General features: G+C 45.2%; 1 protein-coding gene across 4 annotated transcripts in view; it reads left to right on the top strand.

Moving 5' to 3' along the window:
* STK32B (serine/threonine kinase 32B) overlaps positions 1-20,779 on the top strand; it is a 315,985-nt gene extending 295,206 nt beyond the window's left edge. The window contains exon 12 of one of the 4 annotated variants that reach the window (XM_019553397.1): positions 19,104-20,779. In XM_019553397.1, coding sequence (XP_019408942.1) covers positions 19,104-19,242 — 139 coding nt within the window. In that variant the 3' untranslated portion in view covers positions 19,243-20,779. Of the gene's footprint in view, positions 1-2,638; positions 2,650-19,103 lie in introns of those variants that run through there. The other 3 variants (XM_019553399.1, XM_019553398.1, XM_019553400.1) reach the window with 3 other exon arrangements.
* The last annotated feature ends 475 nt before the right edge of the window (positions 20,780-21,254 follow it).

The following is a 21,254-nucleotide window of genomic DNA, read 5'->3' as shown; positions in this document are numbered from 1 at the left end:
AGTGGGAGGGTTCAGTATTGAGAGAGTGGTTGGGAGTAAAAAAGGTAAGAAAGGTTTATTGACTTAACAAACACACAACTGTGCGTAGTATAACAAGACAACAATGACAGACAACAACACTTTGTGTTGGCAACTTATTGGCAGTCCCCTCTGATGCCTGATGTATGACAAGTTCTTTTTCCATAAAGCTCAGTGAAGTCAGGAGTTCCTGATCTGTGCTGTCCGAGGGGTACTGGGAAGGACCTTGGTATTTAGTCTTTGGGCTCCTTGAGATCTACTGGCCCACCGAATCCAGGTTAGCAGCTAATTTCTAAATTAGTAGCTTCTTTTACAATGCTGCATCTTCTTTTTATTGACTTCTGGATGTGCTAGCTAATTTTTAACTTCTGAGCTATGCTGTTAACTCATAGTATACATAGTATATATTACATTCGTATACTACAACCTTTTCTTATGGCTGACTGTGGCAGTGCGACCTCTAGGGGTGCCGTGACCTCCCCTAGCGCCCCCTGGCTACCGTGTCAAGCCGGTATCAGTTGCACCCTCATCAATCTCACCCGCCACGTCTTTGCTGTTTTAAGTGTTTAGGGGAGGCTGCCTTTTATATCTGCTTTGACACGGTGCCTACCTTGCTATACCAGGGCTTGGTCCAATTGCCCACCAGCACCCTCACGGCCTCTCTCACCCCCCTTTGCCTCTCTCACGGCCCTCGCCGCACCGGGGCCTGTCTCCCAGGCTCTCGTAGCCCGCACCTGGGCCTTGCCTTTATACTGCCGCCTGCTCTGGACCTTGCAAGGCCCAGAGCGGGCGACGATAGAGAGGCCTCTCTATCCGCTCACCGCCTCCCAGGGCCTGCTCAATCCGCTCACCTCCTCCTGAGGCCTGCTCAATATGCTCGCCTCCTCCCGAGGCCTCTGCCTTTCAGTAAGCTCGCCCCCTCCCGGGGCTCCTCCATATGCTCGCCCTCTCCTGGGGCCTCTGCCTCGCGCTCCCGCCTGGGGCCTCTCAATAGGCTCGCCCCCACCTGGGGCTTCTCCCATACAGACAGCACCCCACTGGGGCCTGTCCCTCCGTGCCTCTCGCGCTCCCTCGCCTGCACTGGGGCCTTGCTCGTGCCTCTCGCGCTCCCCCGCCCACAGTGAGGCTTTGCTCGCTCACACCTCTCGCGCTCCCCTGCCCACACTGGGGCCTTACTCGCGCCTCTCGTGCTCCCCCGCCCACACTGGGGCTTCGTCTCCCATGCTTCCCATGGTCGGGTCTCAGGCGGTCGCAGACTTACCTGGCCCCAGACCCCTTCTAGGGTCCTATACCCACTGGGATGCTCCGAATTGGGGCTCAGGCGGCCTCAGCCTTACCTGGCCCCAGACCCCTTCTAGGGTCCTATACCCACTGGGATGCTCCGAATTGGGGCTCAGGCGGCCTCAGCCTTACCTGGCCCCCGGACCCCTTTCCTGGGTCCTGCGCCCCATTGGGCTTCTGCCTATGCCAAGCTCTTCCCAAAGCTGCCCACACTGGGCTGGGGTTGGGACACCCCAAAACATGGCACCCCCCCGGTGCCAAGAACACCCCCACTTTACTGGGGAGCTCCTAATGAGGCCTCCACCACCCCTACAGCCTCGCCCAGTCCTCCAATCACAACCAAAACAGAAACACAAAGCCCCTTGGCCATAACACAGATCTTAAGCCAACCTGGCTATCCTTCGTCCATATCCCTGTCAGGGTTCTCTCCACCCCGTATCATTGTGCCAACACTGCTCAAGCCATCTGGCTTCCTTACTAGGCCCGCCCTGCTTGCTCTAGCAGAGCTCCTGCTTCTCAGACTGCCAGAGGGGAACTGCCTCTGGCCTCAGCCTTCTCTGTTTATAAAGGCCAGGCCCTGCCCCCTTCTGGTCAGCTGACCCAGTCAGTTGCCTTAGCAACCCCACCTGTGCTGCCCTAGTGAGTGGCAGCTGAACCCATATTCCTGTTGCCAGTAGCAGGCACCCTAGTGTCCTGCTACACTGACCAATAGCAGTACAAGCTTTTGCATTTTTCCGATAAGGTTAATTTTAACTGCATCACTACATACAAGGCTTTACTACGTTTAAGGCCTTACTAATCTTACAAGGCCTCACTACAGACAAGGCCTCACTAATCTTGCAAGCCTTACTACTTTTAAGGCTTCACTAATTTTTTACTTTAATTAAACTCTTAGTGGCAACATGCAGCTCTATACATAAACAAACAACAAAAAACACCTGGTTTAATCCTCACAGAGTGTTCAGCAAGCACCTTCACTTCACAGACACAATTTTTTAGCTGTCACTGGCAATAAGATGTGATGGAATCTGATGCTTGCATGGCAGGAAACATGATTGTGAGGTTAGTGCATCATTTCCCATCAAGCCATTACTTGTATGTCTACCACCTGAGTCCTGTACAGGGGCCTTCAAGAAAGATTTGCATTTGGCCCTAGGTGTTTGGGGGATGTAGAAAAAGAGACTTGATGTCACATGCAACTTCTCCAGTGAAATTTCTGGTAATAATTGTGAATTAAATTCAATCATGATATCAGTCAGTTTTAATGTAGGTAGCTATGAAACTGGAATTCATTTCTTATCTGTGACCTCACATTTCTAAGAACCCTGCCTGACTCCAGAGACAGCAGCAATCTTGCTCTTTGACACTTCCAGACAAGCACTCACATACATTTCCCCAGAGACATCTAGCAGCAGCACATATTTGTGTCACTCTTAGTTGTCCCCGGGGAACACCACTGCATGCATCTCTGGCGTGGGGTAAATTGCCCTGAGTGGGGTAGGGAGAGGCTGAGACCAGCACCTGAGCTGGCCCCATCAGCCTTACCTGGGGTCCTGGGGACCTCCTGGCATGACGACAGTAGCGATCCAGGTGGGCAGAGCCTGGCCTGCACCTGGAGCATGGGTCTGGCTGGCCAGGCTTCGGTTTGGGGTAGCACTTGCATCTGCCATGTGTGCCACACTACTTTTTTTTTTTTTGGCAGTATTTAATTTTTTTCCCAGTATCTGACTTTGGCATATATACAACTCAGAGAACCAAATCATGTGTGTGGGGTGCATTTTGTGGTGCTTGTGTGGACACGCCCACTGTGTCCTTTCATGGTTCTATACTTTTGCCCTTTCTCACTGGCATTTTAACTTTACATTAATTAAAATTAATTCTGCGTGAAAGTAAATTTTACTCTCTGCAAGTGCCTGCCTCCCAAGAGACCACCTAGTGGATCAGCTTCTGTTTTTCTTAAAAGGAGGGCCAGAAGGTGCAAAGGAAGGCAGGATGAAGGCAATGCACTGTGATGTTATTTATTTGGCCACTTTATTTTGAAGAGAGAAAATGCTTCCCTGAAAATTGATTATTTTATGAGAAAAGTGTTAGCTTCTGCAAGAGAACTTGCACATTTCTCTCCCTCTCTGTTTGCCTTTTATTCATCAAACTGTAGCTGAATTCAAAAACTTGCAGCAGGGAGCCATTAAATGAAGTGATAGAGGTGCAAGACAAACAAAAACATACAGTTCTAACCTGTAAAATACTGACAAAAGGGTAAATGTACACCTTGTAGATTAAATAATTAACAAAATAATTAATATTTAACTAAATATAGAGCTTTTGTCAGCCTGAGCTCACTTCATCAGATGCTGTAAAAGGACATGCATAGAGCAGAACATAAAGTGGACTGAATGATTTGAATACAAAAGAAGGGAGGAGGGAGAAGAAGGTGTCAAGCGGGAGGGGGCAGTGCTGGGAGAGGCAAATAAGGAAAAAATGCATGATAATAAAGGGGTCACAAAAACTAATCCAGGTAATGGATAAGCCATGCTTAACACAAGCCAATTGGTGGATGATTTCTTATTCAGCAATTTCCTGTTCAAACTGGTTTTTTAAATTTTGCTGCTTGAGAGCAGCAATCCTGAGGTCAGTGATGGAGTGTCCAGGAAGGTTAAAGTTTTCTGCCATAGGTTTTTGTTTCTTTCTGTACCTAATGTCAGATTGGTGTCTGTTCATTCTTACACATAGAGATTATCCCATCTGTCTGATGTAGACAGCAGAGGGGCAATGTAACTGGGTGACAGTGTATATGACATTGGTAGAATTGCAGGTGAAATAATCTCAGGTGTTGTACTCTTTGTTATTCAGTCCAGCAATGATGTGGAGGCATAGCCAGCATTTGGGTCCATTGCAATGCCTGGTATCTCGGTAAGGATGAGAGTTAGTCTGTTGCTTGAGAAATGCCATTTGAGGTTGGGTGGGTATCTGTAAACTAGGACAGCTTCATCCCTCAAGGCTATCTTGAGATGTTCACCCTTTTCCAGAGGGATTGGAGGTCATTAATGGTGTATCTAAGGTATTCAAGCTAGGGGCAACCAGAGTGATTCTGTTGTCCTTATGCTGGACTGGTATTGTAGCAGGGCAAAGCAAGGCCTGAGACTGGCTTTGTTTATTTGAGCGAGTACAGTTCTGGGATTGTGTTGAACTATAGGACTCCTTGCTCCAGATCTTTAAGTTCATCCCAGTCAATGAGATCAGAGTAGAAATGGTTGTAATGTAAAGCTTGGCTGTAGATGACATATCTAGTGGTGTACTTAAGATGAAAGCTGATGGCATGAAGCTGTACCAGTTGGTTGGTTTTCAATACAGTTTGGTGGTGATGTGGCCACTGCAAACCTTCACTTCAGGGTCCAAGAAAATCTTTGTGGTGTCCCTAAGTTAGTTTGATGGAGTGATGAAAGTTGTTACAGTTCTGATGAAATTTCTTTGGAGATACCGTCCAATGTATTCATATTGTGAAGATGCCATTGATTACCAGAGGGATAAAAGGGCAGCAGAGGAAACGGACTTCAAGGTCTGTCATTAATATGACATTATGGCATTAGAGGGTCATATGTGTGCCCATGGAAGTGCCTTTCATTTGTATGTAAAAAGCGTCCCCAAATCTGAAATAGTTTTGCGTGAGGACAAAAGAGAGTGTAATGGAAATAAAAGCAGTTTTCTCTTTGTGAATAGTGTTCTTTATGGCTTATAATCCATCTTCATGAGGGATGTTGGTGTACAGAGACATGACATCTATGGTATCATAGACATTTAGAAATAATAGAAATTAAGGGCTGGAAGGGACCTCAAATGATCAAGTCCAAACCAGCAACGTGATGTTTGCTGGAAGCTTGTCAATGGATCCCTGTTTTCTTAAGAAATCTATGGTGCCTTTAAATAGCTAGCAGCTCCAGTGGCATATGGGAATAGAGTAAAGTCAAGATACACAGAAATTCCTTCTATAATGCTGCCAACACCAGAGAAAATGGGGCATCTGGGTTGCCAGGAAAGTGGATCTTGGGTAATAAGTAAAAGTTGCCAGACCTTGGTGTCTGGGAGGTGGAAGCAGTAATCCTCTCCTGTGTTTCCAGAGGTAGATCCTTTTTTTAACTAGTTCCTCCTGGTATTGTGCTGTGGGGTCCTCTGTCAGGAGTTTGTACAAGTCCATGTTGGAAAGTTCTGCCTAGGATTCTTGCAAATACACTGTTTTGTTCATCACAACAGTGGCCATCTCCCTTATCAGCCTGTTGTATAATATCTGTGTTGTTTTTAAAGCTGAATGTGGTTCTCTGTTCAGTTTCATAAATGCAGAAAACAGCAAACACCAATTCATAAGAAAAATCTCCTAGAAACCTGCAGCCAGAAAATTATCACGACCTTGTGTATCAAGTTTAATTCTTATTCCCTGCAGGGGCAGTCAGATTACAAGCTATCCCACTTATTGTCCAAGAAACCACACTTAGGTATTGACGTTTTTGTCTCCTGCAGATAATCATTGCCTGCAGTTGATGGTAAAATGAGGGAACTAAATATAACAGTGGAAGTTTTCAAAGTGGAGCACCAGATGCATATGCATATGGCTCATTATTTTTAATAATGTATGAATACGCTGTAGGTCCTGCCTATTACTGTCCCCCACATTACCCTAATATTGTGTGCTGACTTCTGGGGTGTGCATATGCTTCTCTGTTGTGTAAACGCAGGATGTCTGTAGCTTATAAAAGCTAAATTTATTCTTCCCCATGTCTTCATCTTCTGGGACATGGCCTGACAAGAGAGTTCATAGATTTCATAGACATTAGGGCTGGAAGGGACCTCGGAAGATCACTGAATCCAGCTCCCTCCCCCAGGGGCAGGAAGTCAGCAGGGATCATAGGATCCCAGCAAGATAAACATCCAGATGTCTTTTGAAGGTGTCCAGAGTAGGTGTTTGAACCACCTCCGGCGGCAGTTAATTCCAAACCTTGGGGGCTCGGACAGTAAAGAAGTTCTTCCTTATGTCCAGCCTGAAGCAGTCATGGAGGAGTTTGTGACCGTTCAACCTTGTTATCCCTTGGGGCGTTCTGGTGAACAGACGTACCCCCAGATCCTGGTGGTCACCCCTGATAAACTTATAGGTGGCCATCAGATCACCCCTGAGCCTGCACTTTTCCAGGCTGAAGAGTCCCATGTCTCTTAGCCTCTCTTCATAAGGTCTGCTTTCCTGACCTCTGATCATGCGTGTGGCTCTCCTCTGCACCCTTTCAAGCTTCTCCACATTCTTTTTGAACTGTGAAGCCCAAAACTGGACACAGTACTACAGCTGCAGCCTCACCAAGGCTGAATACAATGGGAGGATGACATCCTGGGATTTACTTGAGAAGCATCTGTGGATGCAAGCAAGCATTTTGCTCGCTTAACTAGCAGCAGCATCACAATGAAGGCTCATGTTCATCCTGTGGTCAATCATGACCTCCAAGTCCCTTCCATCCATAGTGCTAGCCAGCGTAGCATTGCCAAACCTATAAGAATGCTGCAGGATTTTCCTACCAAGGTGGAGATCCTTGCATTTATCCATGTTAAACACCATCAGGTTCTCATCCACCCATTTCCTGAGCCTGTCAAAGTCAGCCTGGATCACCCTCTTGTCTTCAGGTGTTGATGCTTTACCCCAGAGTTTGGTGTCATCAGCAAACTTGGCCAGTCCTCTTCTGATACCAGTGTCCACATCATTAATGAAGATGTTGAATAGTGTTGGCCAAGAACAGAGCCTTGAGGTACCCCACTGGTCACAGCGCACCATAACAATTGACTTCCACCAACCACCACCCTCTGGGTCCTACCACGGAGCCAATTCCCCAGCCAGCGGATTGTGGTGTGGCCAAGGCCGCAGTTAGCCAATTTTACTATGAGGTGATCATGGGATACCAGATAGAAGGCTTTTTTAAAGTCAAGATATATGACATCAATCTCTTATCCCCTTGTCCAGGTGATAGGTCACCTGGTCATAGAAGGAAATAAATGAGATTGGTCAAGCAAGACCTACCTGTAACAAACCCATGCTGGCTATCCCTCAGGATGTTGCCATAGGCCAGTCTGTTAAGAATGGCCTCTTTGATAATCTTTTCTAAGACCTTCCCCGGGATACTGGTAAGGCTAACGGGCCTATAGTTTGCTGGATCCGTTTTCCTCCCTTTCTTGAAGATGGGCACCACATTGGCCTTCTGCCAATCTTCAGGCACTTCACCAGAGCGCCAGGAGTTCTCAAAGATCCGTGCCAGGGGCTGGGCTATGATGCTCGCCAGCTCCTTGAGTACCCTGGGTGTAAACTGTCAGAGCCAGCTGACTTGAAGGTGTCCAGCCTCTCAGGGTGTTTCTTCATGGGGTCAGCATGGACGGAGGGTAAGGAATCTCCCTCACCCAAGCCTCCCTGTCCCATAGTGGCCAGGGGCATCCCATGGGACTGATGAAAGACTGACGCAGAAGAGTACTGACGAGTTGTACTGTTGTCACTGAATTCAGCTCAACCTATCCCTTAACTGTTTTAACCTTGCTGTTATTTAAGTTAGTAATTCATGTGCCAGCTCTCCAGAAACTTCACATTTAAATATACCAGCGGTTGTCTTTCTTTTTAGGCTTATGGCATCTCTGTGTAAATTTCCTGAATTTAGTGGAAATTTCATTTTCCAGGAGGTGCATTTGGGGACGGACCCAAAGGTACCTGTGGTAGGAGGGCCGGTGGCAATGCTGCCACCAGGCAAAACTGCCCCACTCACCTGTTCCCAGGATGTGTGCACAGGGCTGGACTGGGAAACCACTGCAACAGGAAATAAACTGAATGCAGGCAGGAACACAGATGCTTCCTGGTCCAGGGCAGCTTCTCTTGGTTGTGGCAGCAGCAGCAGCAGCAGCACCAGTGCGGCAGCACCCCTGAAAGGGTCTCACACCATCCTGCTGAGGCACTGAACCACTGGGATACTAGCAAAGACTCAGTATAAAACATCCACAGATGACAAGAATTTGCTAGGCCTGGACATAGGCTGCAGGAAAGTGAAACTGTAGTTAGATATTTTTGTTTCTCACCCCAGCACATACTATATAAGGCCAAAAAGAATTGCAGCCCCTTGGCTACCTTTAAACATTCAGCCTTTAGAAACTAAAGGGATCGGGAGACCAGTGGGGGATAAAATCCTAAAGCAGGTCTTAAAACCAGAAAGATCCTTTGTGATGATCTAGCCTGACCTATTTAACCCATGGAGTCATAGACTCATAGAAAAGGCCGGGTGGAAGGGGCTTCAGCAGGTCATATAGTCCAATCACTAGAATCTAATGAATTTGCTGAAACTAGTTATGTGTACAATTCACTTGGGATCCCAAATCTGTTAAGGAATCCATTCACTAAAATCTCTGGTGTTTTGACAGCTTCTGGATTTTTTATTGGGTAACCTCCGGACAATTTTGTAAAAGAATCTTTAGCTACCAGCAAATAAAATTACCAACCTCCCCCTCAGATAATAGTTCAGGCACAATACGTGTTCTGTCAATGCCCTAATAAAATACCAGTGCAGAGGGGCTCACCTAGTCTAAAAAGGAAAAACCCTTCTTAACAATGCAGTCATCATATCACCTTCACCATTTTTTACCTGTTGCCTGATGTTTACAGAGTAAACATTCTCCCTTAGCTCAGTTAAGGATTTTGCAACCCCAACATGTTCAGCTGTTTTAAAAGCATGACATAGACTTAAAAACTCTTTTTTCAATGTATCTTTTTTTATGAGCAGCCAATATCTGTACCTATCACCTGCTGGTTTCTCCCATCTCCAATGAAATATCTCTCTCTTAAACTCTAGGCTTTCCTACTGTGCTCAGGAAGTTTTTATTATGGTATTGCAAGAAGATACTACTCTCCATGCTGTCTCTGTTTCCCAGTTGATATTTTCAGTGATATCAGAACAATTCTTTTTCTTTACCAGAACTGAGGGGGAGGGTCAAGTTTTGCTTGAAGGCTCACATGCATCTTCCTGATATGTTTTCTCAGTGATCTGTATCAGCAGCGTAACTGAAGGGAGGTGACTGGGAGGCAGCAGCCCCAGGTGCCACCTTTGGAGGGATGCAGGAACTGTGCTGCTGCTATACCTTTGATTTGTAACACTGCTTCTCTCTCTGCTACTGACAAACAGGGAGGTAGATGTTTAAGTTGTCCAGTTTTTCTCCATATCAAACTACTGCTGGACCAATGCAGCAGTACAATCCAGATAGACAATACAATCAGTATCTTTATGAAACAAAACCATTCCTAATTCCTAACTCAGTCCCCTCTTAGACTGTGCTGCTGTAGCTCATTTTCCCTTTGTATTTGTTCCTCTGTCCCAGCATTTACTAGCTCCACTAATCACATTTTGCAACCGGCGTTCTATTTTTTATTACTTGCAGCTTGTCAGAAACATTCATCAAATGAAAAAGGACCTCTTCCTGACTCGGAGGCATGACAGCTTTAGCAGCTTAGTTTCTTCCAAACCCCAGGTCCTTGTCTTTCCTTTGCTGGAAAGTTAGCACCATATATAGCAGTTATAATGGTTTCTTCCCCTGCAGGCAGAACAAATGTTTCACTGTTCAGTTGCCTACAAACTAGTTGTTCAACCTGAGCCACATATTTAAAGGGGGGCTTTTCACAAACCGTATTCTGATATTGAGACCATTTCTGATATTGACTGCACAGTTAAATCTACACATAGTGCTTAGTGAGTCTAGACATAGATTGACTGCATAGTGAAATCTGAACAAATTCCTACCTGCATCTACTATCACAGCTTTCCTGACTTTTGCTCAAAATCTTGAGGTCCTTAAATCTATGTTTTTAGCAAGTTCAAGTTGGCTTGAGCTTTCTTGATTTCTTCTCTTTCAAGGGACAACTTCTTATTACAGCAGTCAGATTGCATTGTAGTGTTACAGACAGGGAGTTTCATAGCTGGGCTTTGCAGGCTGTATGCAACTTTTGTAGCTGCTGCTCTAACAAAGATTTCAACTCTGCTTGCAGGTCATTGGTCTATTCTTTCTGGGAAACTATTCTTTTCTACCTGGCTTTAAATCTATTTTGAAAGTATACCAGTCCCATTTTAGGTCTTGCTTCAGTTCCTTCTGGCCACCCTTCAGTTCTACAACACAAAAACCATCTCTCAGTTTCTGTCCTGGGAAGCAGGATCCTGGTCCTGACCCAAATCCTCAGCTAGCTAGAAATTTGGGATCCCTCAGCTTGTTCTTTGGAACTGGTGCTTATAGCTTCAAGCACCCACACAAAGCTCTGTCCAGGCTTTTACCATGGTCTGTTTCTGGGTACTACAGATATCCAGCCAAGTCCCTCCACACACAGGCTAGGGACAGACGTTACACATAGACTGGTTTAAGTGATCAGAAACTGGTTTAAACCTGTAACAGAACAGAAGTTCAGTGCACATAAACCAGTTTCAAAATGTCTGAAACTGGATTAAGATAAACCTGGTTGAATGTAATATCAGACTTAACTGACTGATCTGAAACCAGTTTATGGAATGTCTGTTCCAGACCCCTTCCTGGTTTAACAGGGCTAGCCCACCCCTCTGCTTCCCAGGTGGAGCAGGGATAGCCAGGGGAAAAGGCCTGGCCAGATGCTGGCCCCAGAAGGGAGAAAGGAACTTGTTTATTTCCCCCCACCTCCTCCCCTGTCCCACCAACATGGGCCTGCTTTTCACCACTGGCTGCTCCAGCAGTGGGGGCTTGGCCAGCCCCAGCAGTAGCCTGGCATGAACTGGCCAGGGAAGGGTTTAATTCCCCCCTTCCTATCCCACCAGCATGGACCTGAGCCAGGGTCTGCCAGGGTCTGCTCCCGCCTCGCTGCCACAGTGGAGGGAGCATAGCCAGATGCCAGCTGGCATGGCCCCCTGCAGCAGAGGAGGTGGGGAGGGGGGTTGTTTCCCCCCTCTGGCCTCTCTGCCCCTGGAGGACTGCAGCTGGGCCTGCCCATCCCACCCACTCCATGCACAGGGCAAGCAGCAGAATAAGGCCCCTCCTTCTCCTCTGCCAGACACTGGAGAGAAGGATAATAATCCTGCTCCCTGAGCACTGAAGTGGTAAGGGAACAGGGCCCTTGATGGAGGAAGCACCCCCTGTCATGGTGTCCTGGAGTGCAAGCTTCTTTCCAACACAAGAGGCTACGCTCTGGGGTGGGGAAAGCTGCCACAGATTGGGCAGGCACGTGGCGGCAACAGTACTGGGAGGGACTTGGCCCCCTCTGAGCCTCTGTGCTGCTGCGCACAATCTGCAACAACTCTGACCCCCACTTGTGCCCCCCCCCACCAGGACGAAGCTCATGCTCCAGGATGCCACAACAGGGAGCGCTGCCCCCATCAAGGGCCCTGCTCCCTCTCCACTCCAATGGGCGGGTGGCGCTGTGGCCAGAGGCTGGCTGGCAGGGCCCCTTAGGTGAGAGGGCAGGGAGCAAAGTTATTCCCCCTCCCCCGGCATCTGGTGGAGGGGGCTTATTCTTCCACTTGCCCCCTGTACAGCAGCAGTGGTTGGGGTGGGCAGGCCCCGCTGTGGTCCCCTGGAGGCAGAGGGAGCAGAAGCGGAAACAACACCCCTTCCTGCCCCCTCTGCCTCAGGGCCCATGCCAGCCAGCATCTGGCCTTGCTAACACTGCTATAGCAGCCACGGGGGAGTGCCCAGTGGACTCCAGCTTGAGTCCATGTGAATGGGACAGGGAGGGGGGAATCAAACCGCTCCCTCGCCAGTTCGGTACAGGCTACTGCCAGGGCTGGCCATACCTACCTAACACAGCTTCCCAGGGTGCATTCAAGCACTCCCTGGCTTCTGGCCTGAGTAACTGCAGGAATGTCCCTGAATTTCCTCAGTCCAGAGTGACTGTCTGTATATTTGCAGATTGGTTCAGCCTAGGCAGACTAACCTGCAAAGATCGAATCAATGCAGGCTCTGGCCTTTTGAATGGCTGTCCCAAGCCACATAGGTTAACCTCCTGAGTAGCCTTGCCAGCAGTGTAACTGGCCAGAGCTGTGTTCTGGGTGGTGGGAGAGCAGGAGCAGCAGCCGATTCACAGTTATAGGGAGCAGATTTCACCATTTTCGCCATCAACATCTGTGTTGACCACTGGTTATCAGCTGAAAAAAAGGAAGTGACATCTTCCCTTCCACACCAGTGAACCACCATCAGCTATTCCTGCATCATGCCAGCTTCTCATCTGCTCCGGACAGGTGGCTTCTTGTTTTTGAATGTCTAGTTTGCTCAGGCACACAGTCACCCAAACTCCAGATGATCTGTTGACAAGCCCAAGCAATATACCTATCAAATGAGCAGCAAAAGAGCCGAGCAGTGGGGCAGCCTGGAGGCCAGCTAGCCTGGGCAGCAGGGCTTCCAAGGTATTTTCAAACCCAAATATCCTGAATCTCAATGTTTCAATCATGAAAAAAAATTAAGGTTTTTTTTCCTATTGGATAAAAATGTTTGTATCTTTGTCAGCTCATCAGCTGGAGGGAAACTAAGGAGCAGAGAAGGGATGCAACTTGCCCAGTGCTGTTCAAGCAAGCTAACAGCAGAACCATATCAGAACTTAGCCGCGCTGTCTCCCACTTCAATGCTGTAACCATTTTGCTATGCTGCCTGTCATTTTCTAGGGTCTCCAGAGCTTAAAAAGAGCTTAAACATCTAAAGAAGGAAAGTAATATGAATGCTAACTATTAGACACATTCACAGATCACAAACTCATCATTAATTCAATAACAGTCATCAGTCAAATTCAGTCTTCAATTGTAGGCAACTAACTTATGTTAAAAAAAAAAGATTTCAGGCACTGAAATAAAATTTTAGCACACTACAGTCCTCTAATACTTCCAGTGTGCTAACTGTAACCTATCTAAACATCATCTAATTAAGAGTCCTGTGTAGTAGATATGGGATATAAAAGAATCACTGAACCCAGGTCTAGCATGGACCACAGCAGCTGCTTAACGCAAACAGCAGCACTTCTGGAATTCAGAAGATATTGTCCCCACGTATAACAGCAGAAGAAATGTATTTAAGCAGAAGAGAATGTTCCACATTGGAAACCAGGTTGTCTAACAGGCTTCAGCCTCCAGTTTCTGTCAGAAGTGCCATGAAATATTTAAAGGCCCAGGTGTTGGTTTTGTTTCTCCTCCTAATGGTGGCTGCTCCAGCAGTAGCTTGTTCTGGGAAACTGATTTGGTACTGACTCACAGGGAAAAGTGCTACTTTCCCTCTGGAAATGACACATCAAGAAAATGTCACTAGAGGGAGAAAGGTAGGTCTAGGACAGAAGTATCTTTTGTAGCTCCACTCAGCACGGGTCCCTCCTTTCATCCGTTTCTCTTGTTATCCCTCCTGATGGCTGGCTTTGTGCTAGTCCAAGTTCTCTTGAAAGGTTTCAGAAAGTTTGCTGAGACTGGTGCTTTTCTGCTTTGCCCTGTTATTGGAAGATTTTTTTACTTTAATTTAGGTACATAGCCTCTCAGGTAGCTTTTGAAATTCAGCATTTATGGGTTAGCTGTACATTAAACAGGCTCAGGGCTGTAAGGTGTTTAAAACTCTCTTGGTCCAAAGGAAGACAAGTTAAGGGCTCCCCAGGAGCAGAACCCAGCTCAAATGCCACCTAGTGCTGGAGGTGCCCAATCTCTATAGGCTGTAGGGGAGCCACTCTTGAGACTTCAATCTTCAACAGGCTTAAAAGGCTGGAAGGTGTTTCACAAGCATATTTCCAGGATTGAGCTGGAGCAGGTGAGTGGGGTATATTCAGGAATGTCCCAGCTACCGTGCACTGCCTCCACAATAGAGACATACTGTGATGGGACCCTGAGCTGGGCAAGGCTGTGAGACTACAAACTTCTTGTGAGGTGAGATATTCAATTACAGGACAGCTAAATTTAGAGATAAAAAAAACCTAGTGATAATACTTAGGGAAAACATTACAATAGAACTGGGGAAGACAGAACATAACAAAGGTTTAAAACACACTATCTCCTAACACTTGTGTTGCAGTGCACTAAAGTGTGCCTGCTCCTTTAAGGGCAGAAGCAGCTTATCTAGAGAGCCCTGAGAGCTAGACAGAGCTCCACAGGTATGGGTTGCCTGGGGGGCAGGCTAATGAGGACATTAGCTGGCACCTACACTCAGTCAGCTGACCGGAAGGAAGCAGGGTCCTGGGTACATATGAGCACCAGACTGGGGCTAGCAGAGTTAGTTCTCTGATAGCAGCCAAGGGGGAATGAGCTCTTGTAGAGAAAGCTACTTGGAGATGTTTGACTGTCTGTTCTGCTGCTGGTAGGATTAATGGGTTATAGGAGCTCATAAATACTTGTGGGTAGGAGGCACATTATACTGAGAGTGAAGCTTGCCTTCTTAAAAGGGATAGAGTGTGGACCCCATTGGTATGGTTATTAGGGTGGCCATCATAGAGGACAGTTCAGTTGTCCTCTGTTGATGCAAAACCCGATGCCTTGATGCCCTCTATTTTTCTCTTCGCTTGAAGAGAGACATAAAGGCATCAGGTTTCATATCAACAGAGGACAGAGTAGCAGAAAACCAGAATGTCCTCTATGATGGCCACCCTAATGGTTATGGTTATGTTGTAGCCCAGGGGCTTGTGTTTTCTGTTGTTATTTACACTGGTGGATGGGACTGAGGCTATTGGGGAGAAGGAAGCCTCATTGAGACATACTATGGGATAGACCCCAGTGCCAGTGGGGGCGCACAGACAGGGGCCAAGGGCCCAGTTATGGCAAAAGGCTAAGCTAAACTTAGGCTTCAGAGGGACAATGTCTGAATACCATCTGTGAGGCATGGGGCACGGTAAAGAGGCAGTGTTGGAGCCACACATATAGCCCATAAGGCTTAGGGTGTCCTCTGAGGCACCTACTTAGTGCAGGACCCAGAAAGGGGTCAAAGAATCTGCAGGGTTTTAGTGGAGTCCATTAGGACCATGACTGAGCAGAAACCTGGGGGCAGGTTTCCTATTTTATTATCTATTCCAACAAGACGTGGCAGGAGAGAGGAACAGGCACTTGCAGGGTGGAGCTGGCATGGTCACAGGCCACTAGGGGCAACGTGCCACCTCTAGGGATGCCACACTGTGACAACTTGTAATTCTCACCCTTGGCTTGGACTAACTTCGCAGTCCACATTTAGTTCCAGTGGCCAACAGAAATCCTTGCTGTCTCTGCACTGAGCTGCTCCTGGTCCCCGAAGGTCTCAGCTTCTCTGCTGCCTGCAGCAGGTTGCCTCTGCCCCACTGCTCTAAGCTTCTCTGCTGCAGACCAAACAGTGCAGTGCAGCCACTCTTGGGGGCTTTACACCAATAGGCTTCTGTTGACTCCAGCAGGTACATGCACACTCCTGCTTCCCCACTTACATCTCCAGCCTCCCTCCACCCCCTAGAAAGAGTCAGAGTTCTCAGCAAAGGGATTCCCCAGGGCAGAGTGCAATCAGTGAAACCACACCCAGCCCCTCTACAATCCAGCCTTTAACCCTGTCCCTGCCTGAATAAAACCCATCCAAAGACACTCTTAAAACATATAGCATCCCCACAAAAAATACCGCCTCATAATCATCACACATATCCACAGTTTTCATCAGTAAAGTTCCCCAGATACCTAAATATTTCATTTATATATACTCTAAGGGGCTTTGATCCTGACAGTGCCAAGCAGCTTAGCTTGGCACCTATACACCAGTGGGACTTGCTCACTGGGTGTTCCATCCACTAGCTCTACTGAGGAGCTTGTTCCAGTAGGCTTTTGCAGAGCACACCTACCATGTTTGTTTCCACCCAAAATACAATAGTATCTTCTGGTTTCTTTTAAAGAAAGCTAGAAGGATCTGCTACCCGCATATCCAAATAGGTCAATAGTCAGAGAACTCTCTTAGGATGTTGGAGACCTACATTCAGTTCCCTCTTAGCCTAAAAAGAGGCAGACCCACAGCTTCTACTTTCTAAGAGATTGAACCAAAAAGCTTGGAACAATCGAAGACTGATTGGGCCAGAGACTAGGAGTAAGAGCCTATAGCTAAGTGGTTGGCTCCTCAACTGAGAAGGGGAGTCCCCATTTCTAATATTTGCTTCAAGGACTTTTTATGTAATATACTGTAAACACGTGAGTGGTACTAGAGCTAGCACCTTCAAAGGACCCCATCAACTAACCTTCAGAATTATGTTTATGATTGCTATCACTCTTTCTCTGGCTCAATAATTCTTTGATCAGGACATGAAAATTGGAACAGCATCAAAAAGAGAGCTTGACAGTACTTCATGCCCCAATAACCCACAGCTTGGTTGTTAAGACACTGTCCTGGCAGGAAAGATCTATATGTTTGCACCCCTCAGAAAAAGGAGGGCATTAAATATAGGTTTTCCATGTCCTGTATAGGATCTCTAACCACTGAACTTATAGGCAAAAGGATATAAACTTCTTCCTCCTACAGCTGTTTATTTATGTGGAGTCCAATCCATGAAGTTTATTCTGAGATCACCTAACAGGTTTGGTCCCTCGGGAAGGTCGGTGGAGAAACACTAAGTTGTGAATTTCAGAAGGAAGTAAGGTATGAGAAAGGCACCAAGCTGCTCAGGTTGAAGTTTTTCTGGAATCTTCTGGCAGAATTTCAGACATCTTATGAGATGCAGAAATTAAGATGTCTATGGGCTTTAGGTGGCAATTGAACTGGGCTTTTGGAGGATCTGAATTTGTAATTAGGTCCAGTATTCATTAAGGCATCTAAACATGGCAGCACTGAGTATTGTTCTACCTAAACTTTGGACATGTGCACCCACAGGTGAATTTTACAAGAGTTGCATGTCCAGGATCTTTATGTCTTGAACCAAAACATCTAAGTGCATTTTGGTTGGGCTAGACATCAGCCAGCATACTATGTAGATGGATACATAGGTCAGTTAATGAACCACGCAGGAAGTGAAGATATGACTGGGAACTGTGTCCTTCTCATGGGGTTCAGTAATGTTGATGTGGTTTCCTGCAATCTTGATTTGTGCACTGGCTATAGGTTGGGTTCAGTGGCTTGACCCCCTCATGTAGATATGAGTGCATAAAGTGAATCTTAATTGAATTGGGATTAAGTTAATGCACCCCAGCTAATATTGTGTGTGGCCTAAATGCCTCTATCAATGAGAGCAAAGCAGAACCCAATCCTGAAGTTAACTACTGGGCAAAACTATAACTACCTTTGTCACTATGTTGTTTCATGTTCATTTATGCATAAGGTTCGCATGTCTTGCAACAGTTTCTATTTGTTTATTATTCTTGGTGTGGATTCCATCCTGTGACCTTGAAAAAAGTTGTTTCATAATAATTCTCTGTCACAAAAGTCAACTGCATATATTATAAATAGGTATTACTTGGAAGTTATAAACTGTCTCTTGGTGTGAGATATGCCTGTGTTATTACTTTTGATAGGTGCTGCACTTCTGTGTGCCTTCTGTTGTCTGAGAAGTCTCTTCAAAGTAGCTATGACAGCTCCAAACTTGCTTATTGCATGACCACAGGTGGCTAGGTGCAAGAAGTTCCAGGTGTTAGGACATGAAGGGAAAACACCAGTACAAAATATTAATTATGCAGAAACTGCAACACACTTTTAAACTGATTTAGTGAGAATTCTCATGATAAAAGGAATGATTAGTGCGATGGGTGTCACTTGAAATGCCTGCTGTTGCTATCATTTTTATAAGACAACAGCAATAGGAGATGATTGTCTAAAGCTCCTAAGGGATTTAGGAAAACAAATCTTACATCAGAAAATCCATTAGGAGCCTTTAACAACATATAACAGACATAAGGTAGGTGCCATAAGGGTGGCACCCGAGAGACTAAGTGGTTCAGAAAACCCTAAGCATTTGTAGGCAACCATCTACTTCAGTGTTTCCCAACCTTTTCTGTCCCATGACACACTTAGTCAGCCTTTTTCATCCCATGGCACAAGTGGCAGAACACGGAGCATGGGGGAGCGGGTTACTGGTGCAGGCCCAACCGGGGCTCAGTGGCTGCGTGGGATGGCAGTGACAGCACTGGCTGTAGCCACACTCCACTGGGAGCCCCTCCCCCCAAGATCCCACAGTACATCTGGACGTGTCCAATGGCACCAATATGCTGTGGCACACCGGTTGGGAAAGACTGATCTACTTCATCGGATGCTAACATGACAGTAATTATGAGAAGCACATTCCATTTGTTCATTTCCACTTGTTTATTTCTTTTGCCCTAATGCTGGCTGCTAATATTTGTATAGAATGAAAAATGGGGTCAGTTGCTTATTCCCTGTAGTGTGCCTGACAAACTGTTGATCAGCACCGAGTGAGTAGGCAGAGCCAGGACTTCTTCTACCGCAAATTTTTTTCTCCTCCCATACTCTCCCACTCATTCAAAACAAGTAGTGTATTGAGCAAATTGCTTCCCCCTGTAGCAGTCTCAATCTGAGCGAGCTGGAGGCAAAACAACTGTAATATTTTGTGCACCTATGGATAGACTTTGTACTTGAATGATAACAGGATTGAACCATTAATGTAACATCAGCCCAGATTGAAGAAATTCCCTGCTATTAAGAATAAAAAAACCAAGAAAGGGAAGCAGGAAAGAGAAGTCTCGGAGATCAAAGAAGTTTAACTGTGGACATAAGTAGGCCCAGACTAGGCACTGGCTTACAGATGTGTGCATATACCTATGGGCAGAATACTTTTTTTCTCTTTATACTGTTTGGGGTCAGAGTAAATATATTATCATTTTGTTCTTTGGTAGATTAAGACAACAGCAGGATCAAAGTGGACAGACATCTAGTATGGAAAGCAGAGCATCCCTTCAGGCACATGGAAGGCTTCAGGATGGATGCAACAACAATATACTGGGACATGGCTGCACAAGAGGCTGCAGCAGCTAGTTAGACACAAATTCTGGAGCAAAACTTAACCCTGAGCATCTCTGTGCACGCAATGATTATTTCTTCCCCTGCACTCCAAAAAGTGTGATTCCTTTGAAAGGTGGAATTCCCTATGAGAAATACGAGAAGCACATAGACTGGGAATGCAGTTTACACAGCCAAAATTGTTTCCCTTTATCCTGTTCTATTGGAAAAATTGCCAATGGCAGCAAAATCATGTTTTATGAGTTGACTTCTCTTACAACATCTTCAGAATCCTGGAACAAAACTTGAATGGCTTCACTTGGCAATCTCTTCAAGGTTGTCATATTCCTGGCTACTTGCCAGTAGCCAGCATTGTCCTTAAGTCCGAGTATTAGCACATGTTAAATATATATATATATATTCTTCTGCCTTTGTTCATTAAAGCAAACCCCTTGGATTGAAATCTGGAATTTTGTGAACCTGCTAAACATAATTCAAGCATTTGCTGCCACATTTATAAATGTGTATATATGATGTAAATAGATGAATGTGGTTTAAAATAGACTAACCATCTAATACTTTCATTTAAACCCCAGAACCCATTGAAAAAGTTGCAGAATGAATATATTCAGATTGCTCTTTAAGTTTTTGCATTCTTCTTTATAATAGAAGACCTGATCCTCATCTCATTGACATAAATGACAATTTTGCTATGGATTACAGTGGAACCAGATCCAATGGTAGTGTATTATTATGCAGGTGAAAGATCATTATAGTAGTGCTAATAGGCTGCCCAGCTAGAATTCAGAAACAGTTCATGAAAGAGAACTGAAAACATTAGAAATTTGTTCATGTCCATAACATGCATAGAGAGAACATAGATGTTTTAAACTGTGAAAAAGTAATGTGTCTGTTTCCATGGATCTGTTCTTGATAAGAGTCATCTTGAGTAGAGAGAAATATGTCTACTTTAAGTAATACAATATAAAACCAGTTTTTAAAAAAATCATCACATGCCTGTATATTTATGGTACTTTTACAACTTGTTACATTCACGTTTTGATAGTAAATGCATGATTGTTCTACTGTATTGTGCTTTTATTTTTAACTGGCATCTGTAACCAAATTTCCATTTTAACTTTTTTAAAAAAGTAAGTTTTTTGGAACTTATAATAAGTATATTATTTTATTTATGATGCTTAATTGTATTGTTTGTATATCTGTATCTTTTACAAAAATCCAAATCCATTCTTTATAATTGAATCTATTTTTACATTTGGTTGCACATTATATATCATTTCTTGTCATTTTTTTGTCTGAATAAAATATTCAGAACAATATACATTTTTACAGCTCCAGAAATGATACAATGTTCCTATGAATAACACAAAAGCTTCCAGGTATAAGACAGAATGATTTAAGATCTGCCATATACATATGATGCTGGTTAAATTGCTTGGTTGGGACAAAGACTAAAAACACAGAATAAAAACCAAGGAAAGTAATTTTACTGTCCAGGAAAAGCTAGGTTTCATTTTCTAAAATAAACTGTCTTGTTCAGGCCTTTTTATAATGACCTTGTTCTTGCTTAAAGGTTGCTTCTTCCAGGAGGGAGCAAAGCTGATAACATTTCACAGTGTGAATACTACCATCTCCCTACTCTAATTGAAACTCTAATTGAAATGCACAGTTATCCATAGGAGTGATTTTCTTTCTTCCAGCTGGCCCACAGCAGCCAGTGAGACTACTCATGTGAGTATCTGTTTGTAGAATCAGCCCTATAATAAGGTAAATATAGGTTAATTCCATGAAACATTTCTAAACAGACAGTAATGCTTCAGGAGATCTTTTATACACAGGTTCCTAATATGGCATGACAGATATGGAAATACAGATATGCATATTTTAATTTTTCGATTTGGTTATCTAGGATGAAATTACAATTTTATTTCATAAGTGTTGCCAGTATTTGGTTTCATGCACAGTAGGCACATCTATATGTGCATTTACTTCACATTAAACTTACTGCATAGTAAGTTACTGGGCAG

The sequence above is a fragment of the Crocodylus porosus genome, unplaced genomic scaffold, assembly GCF_001723895.1.
Source record: "Crocodylus porosus isolate Cpor-Errol unplaced genomic scaffold, CroPor_comp1, whole genome shotgun sequence".
NCBI lineage: Eukaryota > Metazoa > Chordata > Crocodylia > Crocodylidae > Crocodylus > Crocodylus porosus.
Note: the sequence above shows the minus strand (reverse complement) of the source record. Positions and strands in the feature narration are given on the sequence as shown.